Here is a 13,677-nt window from a genome sequence, read left to right on the forward strand (position 1 = left end):
CTCCAATCTGACTTCTATCCCTTGCTCTCAACTAAGAACTCAACATTCACACTGAAGTCACTAATGATCTCCTCTTAGCCAAATCTGAGAATCAGTCAGAGGCTGGGCACTCCAGAAGGAAGCTCTGAGGACTCCAGCGTTGGAATGTATCTATTGTTAACCTGTAAAGAGAGAGCAGGGCCTGCAGAAGCCTAGAAGCAACTGTTTGTGTTGCCAAAGGCTGGTGGATTTGGGGCATTTCCGCCCAGTATAGCACAGACAAGACTTCCTCATGCTAAGGGCAGTTGGTAGCGAGGTGTCTCTCAACCCTGGGTACTCCCAAGAAGCATCACACCATGATTCCTACAAAAGACTTGACTCTACTGCCACTGCTTATCATTCTGACCAATATTGTCTCATTGTTTCCTTGTATTCCCTTGTCAGTCTATCTGTATCTGTCTCTTGTCTAAAGTCTTGTATTTAGCCTCTGCCCTAAGGGGCTTACAGTCTATCTTTTTTTCTTCAGGGTTTGTGATCGTGCTAATCATGACTCTAGCATAGTGGGGTCCTGAGCCAGGATTAGGGCTCATAGGTGCTATGATAACACAAATAAAAATATACTGAGATTGGTAACTGGTAACCAAACTGCCTTCTCAAAGCAAACTATTTATATAGAACCAATTGACTTGAGAAAACAGATCTTAAAAAGAATAAACTAAACTGTCCACATGCTTGCCTTTCCTAAGGCTTACTATTCCCTGGATCCAGGGAAAGCTCCAACTCGTTCAGGCTCCTCTGCAGACTGTCAACCTGTCCTCCTGACAGTTGACACCTCCCTTCTCTCCTGAGAAGGGCTTTTTATCTGTTTAATGTTCTTTTGATCTTTTCATTCCAAGCACTGGCAGAACAGCTGTGTCACTTTGTTGGAGACAGGATATAGAATGCTCAAAGCTAATAGCTTCCCACGCTTTCTTTCAAGTGTGTGCCTGAATGTTCTTATCTGGGATCACTGTGTTACATTCCTGTTTGTTCTTCCAGTAGCCCCCTTTTTCTCTATTCTTTTCCCACAAATCCTTTCATTCTGCTTATCCTGATCTCTTACCTTCCGATGCCCTTTATTCTTTCCTCTCTCTCCTCCCCCAGTACTTTCCTCTTATGCCCCTTTTAAAACAAAACTTCTACACTCTCTCCTCCCTCAGCTGTCCCACCTGGGTTCCACATCTCCTCTATTTCCTCCCTTCATACACACTTTCTGCCACTCCATGTTCCCACTTTGCTCTTCCTCCCTCACCTCCTCCTCCCCCTCCCCCTCCCGCACACACACATCTTCTGCCACTTCCAGTTCCTATGTATCTCCCCACCATGGGCGGCGCATGAGTCCTGCATTTGGGGAGGTTGGGTGAAAGTGCCAGAAGCTCCCTAGAAGTGATGGGAGAGGGGAGGGCTCAGGTGCAGGCAGAGCAGGATTAGGGGGACAGACGAGTAATAGGGGTTAGTGGCACAGAATGTGGTGGGTTGGGTGGGACAGAAACGTCTATGCACTGGTCAGGGTGAGTGGGGACAACCTGGGGAGGGGGATTGGATGGTCAGTGGCTGAAATTAGGGGAAACTGGTATAGGTTTCTCCTCTTCTCTTTAGAAACCTCTAGCCCCCACTTCTGGGCTACACACCATAGGCCCATTCTGACAACCACTTTCTTTTCCCAGCAACCATCATGCCTTTCTGGCTGACCGTCTCACCTCACTTCCCCAAGTCTCCCAACCCCTGTCTGCTTGGATCCTTCCAACCTGCTGCGGAGGGGTGCAAGTAGGGCTCCTTCCTCTCCCAGTGTGCACAATGTGTGTGGGCGTAAGAAATAGTGACTTTTTTCCCACTGGTGAGAAATTCACTCAATAAGCTGCATAAAACATTGCAGCTATTCTGATGGGTCTTTGCCTTGGGCAAACAACTGTCACTTTTTTGTGGGGTCATTAGAACTCTGATGAATAACATCTGATGGAAGGTGAAACATCCAGAGGACCCAAGCCCCTTGCCCTGTGCATTTGAATGCTGATGGATTTTAAATTGCTGTACCCAAAGCGCCCCAAAAATGCCCTGTTAAGGTCCTGTGACATCATAATTTACCCAGACTCCTGGTGAACACTCCAAATGTTCTTAATTGTTTAAACATCATTACTGATGCCATGTGGGATTCTTAGTAGAGCTCTGCGCGGAATTATTTTTTTATCCCACTCTTGTCCTACCCCACAATAGTCACTCCCACCCGCTCCTGCATTGTTTCTTGCAATATTATCCTGCTCCCACCAGCAAAAACCTGAGATCCCCACAAATCCCACAAGAGAGACAGATTGCCCCATGCTACTAAAAAAAAAAAAAATTAAAAAAAAAAGGTTGGTTTATTTATTTTTATATATATATATTATATATAATTAATAAAAATGTAATTCAAACACAATTTTACCACTAAAAGAATAAAACAAATCTTGCTTAAGCCATGTGAAAAAAACCTTCAATTCCTGTTATAATAGACATCAAATCTCTTTCTATTCCTCGCTTAAATTTTAAGTATTAAAACCTTCATTTAAAAAAAAAAAGAATTTCAGCAATGTAAAGCAAGTTTTTCTATTTGTGACAGACTGATGGAAGATTTCATGTTTTCCCACAAATTACAGCCTGTTTTATTCCCCCACCCAATCCCACCCTCAATAAAGTACATTTATCTGCTCCAGCTATGGCAATTATGGCAGCAGGTCCCGCACAACCCACAGGATCCCAGTCCCACTGCAGAGCTCTAATCTTAAGGATCCAAAATGCTATTGACTCTCTGGGAACTTCTCTTATTTCTGTGCCTGCATCTCATTCAGTTTGAAGCATTTCCAAACTTGTACCTTTCTCGGCCTCCTTCCTGAGAAGAGAGACAGACCAGTGCCCTCCTACCTATAGCCTCTGTTAGAACCTTTCAGGACACTGGTTTGGTACAGTGGTATATGTTAGCAATTATAACCAGCAACATTTAGTGATCGCTGCTGAAATAGGTTTACTAATTAACTTAAATACAGTAGGCTGTATATTATTAAAGTAATATAATTACTTATATTAAAAATATAAGGACCTTTAAAAATATTGCACTTTCTTTATATTAAACTAGTTCATATATTTTTTTCTAAAGCCTTTTAAAATTATTTATAGGAATCTAGTAAAGTCTTCTTACGTTATTACCTGCTGAACACACTGACCTTTATAGAGGACTGAAAGTAGGTTTAATAGAGTGGAAACTGATTGGTTTAACAAATCCCTTTTCTATGTGGAGTTGTGTCAAAATACCAGCATCATCTTCTTAAATAAATGTTTGTTACAGTAACAGAATTTTAGTGCAACAAGGCTAGTTTACATTCTTCTACAATGTGTTTTTTGTATAACTGAATGAGTGACAGGAGAACTTAGTGAGACTAAATATTTCAATAGAATATGTAATGGATTATTTTACTTTGTGAAACAAGTCTATATTGTCTATGATCCCACCATAATTCTACAGATAATTGTATAGCATGAATGTGTGTTGTATCTGCTCTGATGACATGCCTGAATAAAACAATGGGGGATCTCCTCGCACCTTAGCATGTATGCATAACTCCCATTAACGTTAGGCACAGACTGGTCTCAATTGGCTTTTTCACAGAACATAACAAACAGTTTGAAAGCTCTAAGAATTTAAAGTATAACCGTAGCTTAAAAAATAAACTGTAAGTCAACTATCCTTCTAAATATAATATCTTAAATATCTATTAATGGACATGCAATCTGGGACATTCTTATTAGCGATTCAGTTGCTTCAGGTCTTCACTTCACTTCTGTTACCTACCATACAGTAGTTCCTGACCAACAAGGATAGTAGGGTTGCCAGGTGTCGGGTTTTTGACCAGAACACCTGGTCAAAAAGGGACCCTGGCGACTCCGGTCAACACTGCTGACCAGGTCGCTAAAGGTCCAGTTGGCAGCACAGCAGGGCTGGCAGCCTCCCTGCCCAGCTTCACACGGCTCCCAGGAAGCAGCCGGCATGTCTGACTCCTACGTGAAGGGGCGGTCAGGGAGGCTCCGCAAGCTGCCCCGCCCACAGGCGCCACTCCAGGAACCGCGGCCAATGGGAGCTGTGGGGGTGGCGCGTGGGGGCAGCAGGTAGAGCCCCCTGGCTGTGCCTCTGCCTAGGCGATGGAGGGACATGTTGCCATTTCCCAGGCGCCACTTGAGGTCAGCACTGCCCGGCGCCCACACCCTGAACCTCCTCCTGCACCTCAACCCCCGCCCCATTTTGGAAACCCCCTCCCACACCCAAACTCACTCCCGGAGCCTGCACCTAACCCACACCCCTGCCCCAGCCCCCTCCTGCACTCCAAAGCACTCATCCCCGGCCCCACCCCGGAGCGCGCACCCCCAGCCAGAGCCCTCAGCTCCTCCTGCACTGCTGCCCTGAGCCCCTTCCTGCACTCTGACCCCCTCATCCCCAGCCCAGAGTCCCCCCCCTGCACCCCAAAACCCTCAGCCCCAGCCCCATCCCAGAGCCCACATCCCCAGCCAGAGCTCTCATCCCTTCCTGCACCCCAATCCCCTGCCCATGCCTGGTGAAAATGAGCGAGGGTGTGAGAGAGCGAGCAATGGAGGAAGGGGAGATGGAGTGAGCAGGAATGGGCCCTCAGAGAAGGGGCAAGGCAGAGCGGGGTGGGGCCTCTGGGAAGGGGTGGGGCAGGGCAAGAGTGTTTGGTTTTCTGCAATTAAATAGTTGGCAACTCTAAAGGAGAGAGAATCTGTCATGGATATTTTTCAAATTACAGGCTGCTGATTCATGTGTGATTTAACTGCACTAACGGAATCAATAATAGCTAACAATATGTATTCTTTCTAACTTTTAGTAGAATTCTCTCTCATTACTTGCATAAATGGACAGGCCTAAAGTTGTTAGTTATCCAAAAAAACTCTTTTTAAAAAGTAATTATTTTTAAAATCTAGAAAATATTTTTGGGGGGAGGAGTCTTATTAAAGATTTTGTGTGTTTGTTTTTACATGTAATATAGGAGCTTTTTTATGTTAGTTGGACTCCACAAAACACACTTTCAACCTTACTCCTTACTTAATGGGTTGTTTTGTTCGGGAATTTCCCAGTTTTTTGAGTGAACACCAAAAACGTAAATTTGGCTAGGATCTAAGGGACCCAAAAATTATATAGTGTATAAATGATATATGTTATGAGAGCTATTAAAAATGAGTTTTTCTCCTTCTGCAAGTCTATATGATGTGGAAGTGAGAGGGAAGTTATACCTGAGTGGGACTGGTGTACAGTGGGGAGAGAGGGGACGAGGACTTTTGTCCACATGGAAAACATTAAATGCTTAAAACCTTAGATCTGGGAAGATTAAAATACTGCATTCTATTACTTTAAGACAGGCATGCCTCTGTTGGGAGCTGGTCTTGTACTTCTGCACAGTATCCCTTTGAAGTCAGTGGGGCTCATATGTGAGTAAGGGTCCATGTTTATGGGATGTGTTTTTCTTTTGTTTCGGGGGAGGGAAGGATTGGCACCTCAAGCAATAATGTGTTCATTCATTATAACCAATTGAGAATGAAATATATACTATCCCCAGTAACAATGATTACAGTTATAATAGTTTGAATCAGTCAATAGTTTGAGTAGTAATACTATGCTACATAATTTGTAATAACAAAAGCTCTGGTTATTCTGCACAGTAACACAAAGCATCAGTTCTTGAAATGTACAAAACTTCTAAAAGATTTTGTCTGCAATAACAGTAGGAGCATAGACTTATACAAAGTGCTACATAAGAATGCAAAGCCTTCTTCCAGTAATGCATTCCACCAGTTATGCGATACTGTATCATGCAGGGAACCTTTCCTGACCCAGCTTGTGATCACTTTATGCCCTGAAGTATAAAGAAAAACACGTGTACTATAGAATCGCAACAATACTCACCCCTGTTAATTCATATACAAAATAAAAGCGATCTCTCACCACATTTTATCAAAGATTTAATAGGAGAGGGCTATAATGAGGTCTCACATTAATACTTCATTACTGTTACAAAGTCTGATACAGTTATGAAAGCTAAAGTATACTTGTGAAGTAAATGAATGAACTACACTCTGCATTATGCTTGGATATTTTTGATTGGCTTTGTTCACTAGAATGGGCTCCAGCTCATTAGTATGAAACAGTGATGCTCATCTTTAAATGTTAGAGCTAGAAGAGGTACAGGAGTTGGAGATCATGTCTGATCACGGATACTGGAGTGTAGCTTCCTAATCTATAATTCTTCTTCGAGTGCTTGTGTAACTCACACATCTCCTGGGTGTGGTATTCTGTCCCATCTAGTGGCACTGAGACCACTTAAAGAGAGAGATAAAATTAGTCTGCTCTACAGCCTTAGCTAACAGCCAGCTGGCTTTTAGCTAATGCAGTAGAGGCTTATGCACTAAGCTCCAAAGATCCCCGGTTCGATCCCACCTGCTGACGACCGGGGTCTTTCGGCATTACGCTTGCATATGTCAATTCCATTCTAGGTATGCACACGCCCACATGTGTGGTCATCGGAGATTTTTGCCTTAGTGGTACTCGTAGGATTGGCTGTGGCACCCTCTGGAGTGCCATGCTCATGCCACGGTATATCATGCCAGCGGCCCTATGCCCTCTCACTTTCTTCTTATCGCCCGTGGTGGTTAGTTGGAGTGCCTTCCTTGCGTAGGTAAGAGCTAGTGGTTTTTTCTCTGTGAACTTCATGCCTTAGGGCCTTTGTACATAGTTTGGTTACAGTAGTGGTTAAGTAGTTGTTAAATGTTTGTTAGTTAGGGTCCCAGCGTGGACTTTGCCCCAGGTAGGGCATGCCCCAGTCTCCCAGGTTTAAGCCCTGCTCTGACTGCAACAGGCTATGGCTGTGAGTGACCCCAATAGCAGCTGTCTTAAGTGCTTGGGGGAGTCGCACGTTAAGGATCAGTGCCGGATTTGTAAGACCGTTCGGCCCCGCACCAAGAAGGAGAGGGCTATCCGCCTCAGGGTCTCCTAATGGAGTATGCCCTCTGCCCGGCTTCTGGCCATCCAGGCATTTCGCTCGGAGTGCTTCGGCCTATGTGTGCAGTGCGCCGTTAGCATCCGGCTCCTTCTGGCACTGTTTGACATCGTCGGTGCTGAAGAAGAAAGCTAAGAAGCGCTCCCCAGCACCAAGCAAGAAGGCCTAACGGTCGTTGACCAAAGTACCCAGGCCTGGCCGCCAGGTTACTCCAGAGCCAAGTGATCATGCCTCCATGGTTGGGGCTCCCAGCCCCCTTTAAAGGTCCGCCACCGACTCCTGGGAGCGGTATGGGACCCACACCCCTGCCTGCACCATCATCCTTCCAGGCTCCCCAGGTGCCGAGAGAACACAGTTCACCTCTAGCTCCATTGATGACTCTGGTGCTGCAGGACTCAGCTATGGCTCCCCAAGAGGAAAAGCCAGCCACTAAGACCCCTCAAGGGACAGGGGAACACTGCCAGTCGCTGGACAGGAAGTGACTATCCTCTCCAACGCATTGAAGGTCCGAGGACAAGTCCAAGACATGTCATCAGTCGCCCAGACCACATCAAGATTCCCTCGGCATTACTCACCGGTACGGGGTTGGCGCTCCCCATACTACTCCTGGCACAGCTCATCCTCTCATCAGTCGTCCTCCAGACGTCGGTCCTGACTGCCTGCTCAGTGGGAGCATTCCCCATCTTGGCACCGGTCTCCCCGGTACTGACAACAGTTTCCCCCGTCTGGTCAGTGGTCGTCAATAGCCATGAGCAGCGAACAGACACAGTCATCAACGGCCCCTCCCTGGTTGCTGGAAGGTAATTCCTCCAGCACGGAGGGCCAGTTGAGACCACCATCCAGGTCCCATCGGCAAGATTGGCTGCCAGAACCTGCACTGTTGTCTGCGGCTCTGCAGTGGCAGCACAGCCAGTGGCCAGCACAGTGGCCTTATTGGAGCACATGGCGCGTACCAGTCAGGACGATGCCTCCTTTTCAGCGCGCCTCGGTTGCTATGTCGGAGCATCGACCAGTGGCACTGGGCTTGGTTCCACGGGCCTGTTCGGAGACCAGAGTGGAGGCACTTGGGCCCACCCTGAAGCCTCCATCCCCAGTGGCAGTTGATGCCCCGGGACCTCCCCCAGCAGTCCAATCTTGACAATTTTGGGTGACGAACTCTCAGGCCCTGTTGGGCAGATATAACTTTAACCTCTGGGATGGTCTTAAAAAATTCCAGGAGTCCCTCCTGCAGGGTCTAGCTCAAGAGTTCGGCACCTTGGTGGAGGAGGGTATTGCAGCGGACAGATGATCTCTGCAGATGGCCTGGGACGCAGCAAACTTGACGGCTCAGGGGGTCGCTTCAGCAATTGTGTTGCCGTGCAGCGCCTGGCTCCAAACGACGGCCCTCTTCCTAGAGATGCAGACGTCCATTCAAGACCTCCTTTTCAACAGGGTTGGTCTTTTCTCTGAGCAGACGGATGCCATGCTGCACGGGTTGAAGCACACTAGAGCCACCTTACGCTCATTGGGCATGCACACGCCATAGTCGGCTAGAAAGCCCTTCCGGCCGCCCCCGCCACCAAGACCTTGGCAACCTCCCAGGGCTCTGCAAGAAGAAGGGATGTGAGTTTTATGGACGCCCTTCTTCCTCCCACTCACTTGCACAACCTGGGCCCGCCAAACATCTAAGGGGTGTTTTTGAGGGTGTGCCCAAGAGTGACGCCCCAGTCAGCCATCCAGATCCTTCCTGCCTTTTCCTCAAACACCTCTCTCCCTACTGCTCAGTCTGGTTGCAGGTTACATCAGACCTCTGGGTCCTGGATGTAATAGCTTGGGGCTATTACCTGCAATTCTTGGCTGCCCCTTCCTCCCACCCCACTCCCATTTCCTTATCCCTCTTCAGGGACCCTTCTCACGAGCAACTCCTTGTTCAGGAGGTCGAAAAGTTCCTGGGCTTGGGGGCTGTGGAGAAGTTTCCTCAGGACATGGAAGGAAGAGGATTCTGCTTCCACTACTTCCTAATCCCGAAGGCCAAAGGGGGCATAAGACCCATCCTGGACATGCGTTGCCTCAACAAGTCTCTCAAGAAGTTGAAGTTTTGCATAGTCTCTCTGGCCTCCATCATCCCTTCCCTGGATCTGGGAGACTGGTATGCTGCTCTCGACTCAAAGGATGCTTACTTTCACATCTCCATATTGGGACTCAGGCTTTTCTGCTTTTCATAGTGGCCGGGCACCATTTCCAGTTCATGGCATTGCCCTTTGGCCTGTCCTCGGCTCCCAGGGTGTTTATGGACTGCATGGCAGTGATGGCGGCTTACCTGAGATGTTGAGGGGTCCAGATCTTCCCGTGTCTCAATGACAGGCTCATCAAATGCATGTCCCCAGGGCAGATGTAAAGGAGCTTCGATCTGGTGGGTTCCACCAGCAGCAACCTGGGCCTGCTAATACAAAAAAGTCCACGTTAATGCCAGTCCAACACATAGAGTTTATCTGAGTGGTTCCTTGCAGGCCAGGGCCTTCTTTCCAAAAACGCATTCTCGAGTCGTGTCGGACCTGATCTCCCACATAAATAGCCACCCGCTCATCATGGTCCACACGTGCCTTCAGCTGATGGGCCACATGCGTGTACATGGTCAGCCATGCTTGACTTCATCTGCGACCTCTGCAAATGTGTCTGTCTCGGACTATATCCCCAGCAGGCACACCCTGGACCAAATGGTCATGGTGTCGAGCCATGTCCTCTCGTCCCTGGACTGATGGCTGGATTCCAAGTCGGTGCTGCAAATAGTTCCCTGTCACTTACCCTGGTCTTGGATGCATTGGATCTGGGCTGGGGAGCCCATTTGGGTGAGCTCAGCACTCAGGGCCAGTGGTTTCAACATGACTTAGCCCTTCATATCAACGTCAGGGAGCTCAGAGCGCTTCGCTTGGCCTGCCAGGTGTTTTTGCCTACCTGGAAGGCAAGGTGATGTAGGTCCTGATGGACAGTACTGCTGCGATGTATTCTATCAACAAGCAGGGCAGTGCCAGGTTTTTGGCCCTTTGTCAGGAGGTGCTCAGCCTCTGGGACTTTTGTGTGCAGCATGCCATTCATCTGGTAGCCACCCACCTGGCTGGAACCAAGAATGTCGTGGCAGGTCACCTCAGCAGGACCTTCTCGTGTTGCCCCAAATGGTCGCTCCATCCAGAGGTTGTCAGTCTAATCCCCCACAGGTGGGGGACTCCCCAAATGGACCTGTTAATGTCCAAACAGAACAGAAAGTGCCTCATGTTCTGTTCTCTGCAGGGAAGGGATCCCTGTCAGATGCCTTCTTGATTTAGTAGTTGGGAGCGCTGATGTACACCTTCCCATCGATGTCTTTAATCCACAGGGTCCTGCTAAAGGTGAAGCAAGACAAGGCGAACGTCATCCTCATAACCCCAGCATGGCCTCACCAACGCTGGTTTGGCATGCTGTTGAGTCTTTCAGCAGCTATCCCGCTGCAGCTGGCTCTTCGGCCGGATCTGCTGTCTCAGAACCACAGCAATCTGTTGCATCCAAACCTGGCAACGGTGCACCTGACAGCTTGGTTACTGCATGGCTAGGTACTGACAAATGGGAGTGCCCCACTGGTGTCCACTGGGTCCTGCTGGGCAGCAGGAAACCCTCCACCAGGGCTATCTACGTGGCGAAGTAGAAGCGGTTCTCGTGTTGGGCCTCGGATCGACACATTCATGCTGAAGAAGCCTCGCTGCAGGACATTGACTATTTGCTGCACCTTAAGCACCAGTGCCTGTTGCTATCTTCAGCCAGGGTACACCTGGTGGCAATGTTCTCTCTATTTTTTCATCCATGTGCAGAATAAATGTTTTGTGCACCGAGGTAATGTGCAGATGTGCGCCACCAGTAAAAACAAAAAACCTAGATGTAATGTATATTTTTAAAAAAAGTTACCAATAGGGATAATTACTCCAGCCAGGCCAGGTTAGGCATTTTAGAACTCACTACTCAAAGAATTAAATTTAAGTGTAAGAGAGAAATAAAAATTATGAAATGCATAGACAAGTCAAAACACTAAAATAACTTTGAAAGAATAAAATTACAGAGAATATATATGCATTGCAGGAAGTACCAAGAAGTAACAACAAACAAAAATAACACAAGTATGTGTTGGGAGGTGAGTGTGAAAGACTGTGTGTGTGTGTGTAGACACAGAGACTCTGTGAGTGTGAGTTGGGGAAGTCTGGATATGAGCGGCTCTGCTAATCAACTGTGCAGCACTTCAGTCACTCCTGGGCAGCCACCCAAGCTCGTAGCTTAGAGGGATCGCAGCCTGGCGGCCATTTCGGGTTCCACCCTCCATTTCAAGGCAGGTCGGTCTTTGCCCATCCTATGATGGTGCGGTTCCTGAAAGGTCTGGAGCAACTTTACCCGCATGTCCGGGACCCGGGTTCCCCTGTGATATCTGAATCTTGTGCTGTCAAGGCTCATGGGTCCCCCCTTTGAGCCATTGGCTTCCTGCTCCTTCCTCCTTCTTTCCTGGAAGATCTCCTTCTTGGTCGCTATAACTTTGGCCCATAGGGTGTCTGAGATCAGGGCGCTCGTGTCGGGGCCGCCTTATATATGGTCCAGCTGCGTCCACACCTGGGTTTTCTGCTGAAGGTCGTTTCCCAGTTTCATACTTGTCAAGACATATACTTTCCAGTCTTTTGTCCAAAGCCCCATGCAACGGATGAAGAATGCAGGCTACATATCCTGGATGTCAGACAGGTGCTGGCCTTCTCCATAGATAGAACAAAGCCATTCCGTAAGTCAGCACAGTTGTTCGTTGCTATCACAGACAGGATGAAGGGTTGTCCAGTGTCTGCCCAGAGAATCTCGTCTTGGATCAGGGCCTGCATCCGCTACTGCTAAGAGCTGGCAAAGGTGCCCCCGCTGGCAATGTGACTGCTCACTCGACTAGGTGTCATCGGCGGTCTTCCTGGTGCAGGTGCCGATCCAAGAAATCTGTCAGGCTGCCACCTGGTCGTCCATCCACACGTTCGCATCTCATTATGTGTTTACCCAGCAAGCTCCAGTATGATGCTGCCTTTGGTAGGGCAATACTGCAAGCTGCAAGGCTGTGAACTCTGAGTTCATCTCCAGGTATACTGCTTGTGAGACACCTAGAATGGAATCAACATGAGCAAGCACTCGAAGAAAAAACAGTTACCTACCTTTTTGTAACTCTTGTTCTTCGAGATGTGTTGCTCATGTCCATTCCATTACCCGCCCTCCTGCCCCTTTGTTGGACTTCTCAACAAGAAGGAACTGAGAGGGCATAGGGCCAGCGGCGCCTGACATACCGAGGCGCGAGCGTTGCATTTTAGAGGGCGCCACAGCTGACCATACGGGTACCACTAAGGCTAAAATCTCTGACCATCGGGCATGTGGGCGCTTGCACACGTAAAATGGAACGCACATGAGTAACACATCTCGAAGAACAAGAGTTACAAAAAGGTAGGTAACCATTTTTTCCCATGATCACCATTACCTTCACATTTGGCACCCTCTCATCTTTTGATATAGTAGTTCCTATTTGTAAAATATTAACAGTACATGGTTTTGTTAGTGGCTGAGAGACCCCAAAACTCTCAGATGGTTGCCATCTGTTTTTGTGATGTACTGCAACTGAATTTCTTGAGCTGTTTTGTTACCTCGCTTTTATTTTCTTTTTGATAACTCAGTGTGGTGTGTTTCATCTTCCTTACCTAAACCGTCACTTCCACAGGAATATTTCCCCCTCGTATTTCTTTTAATCTTTCCAAGATTTCTTTGCTTTTGCAAATTACAATAGGTGATACTTGGCTTTGTTTCCAAAAATGAATTTTAAAAGTACACTATGCAGAATAAACCTGTGTCGTCTCCTTGCCCACGTGGCTCATTCGTAGTTTGAAGCTAGCACAGATCCTGTTTAATTCAAAGAATCTTTGAATACAGGTGATACTTATATTTGTGTGCTATTATGTTTTCTTCTTACTAATCTTGCCTTTGTTTAGAAGTGGTAATTCTGGAGAGTCAGCCCATTATTTCAAAAAGATGCAATAGTACTTTCCACTTAATTAAGAAACAAGATTGTAGCAATTTAATGTGTTCCATTTCATTCTTAAATTAGCTCCCTTGGTAAACTACCATAAAATTTAAGAAGTAAAAGAAGCTTTATCAGAATCATTGACACTATACTAATTAGCATGTATATTTAATCAGAACATAGCACAGTGTATAGGATTAATTAGGCTCCATAAATTTCCCCTCTACCAGGGTGAAGTTTACAAATCTAGGATCTCATAGAAATGTGAGGCTGGAAGGGACCTTGACAGGTCATCTAGTTCAACACCCTGTACTGAGGCAGGACCAAGTATATTTAGACCATCCCTGAGAGGTGGTTGTCCAACCTGTTCTTAAAAATCTCCAATGACAGGGATTCCACAACCCCCTTGGAAGCCTACTCTAGACTGCTTAACTACCCTTATAGTTAGAAGGTTTTTCCTAATATCTAACCTAAATCTCCCTTGCTACAGATGAAGCCATTCTCGGCCTACCTTCAGTGGATATAGAGAATAATTGATCACCCTCCTCTTTATAACAGCTTTTAACATACGTGAAGATTGTAATCAGGTCCGCC

The 13,677-nt window shown here is 47.1% G+C and overlaps 1 protein-coding gene across 4 annotated transcripts in view; it reads left to right on the forward strand.

The window, feature by feature from the left end:
- ZNF277 (zinc finger protein 277) overlaps positions 1-13,677 on the forward strand; it is a 93,326-nt gene that overhangs the window by 3,609 nt on the left and 76,040 nt on the right. For 3 of the 4 annotated variants that reach the window (XR_013347976.1, XM_077834104.1, XM_077834114.1), the window contains exon 2: positions 5,419-5,487. The exons of the other annotated variant lie outside the window; for it this stretch is intronic. Coding sequence is in view for 2 of the 3 variants with exons in the window: in XM_077834104.1 (XP_077690230.1) it covers positions 5,419-5,487 (69 nt within the window). In the remaining variant the exon portion in view is untranslated. The remainder of the gene's footprint in view (positions 1-5,418; positions 5,488-13,677) is intronic. 4 annotated transcript variants of the gene reach the window in all.

This window comes from Eretmochelys imbricata, chromosome 1 (genome assembly GCF_965152235.1).
Source record: "Eretmochelys imbricata isolate rEreImb1 chromosome 1, rEreImb1.hap1, whole genome shotgun sequence".
In the NCBI taxonomy this organism is placed as follows: domain Eukaryota; kingdom Metazoa; phylum Chordata; order Testudines; family Cheloniidae; genus Eretmochelys; species Eretmochelys imbricata.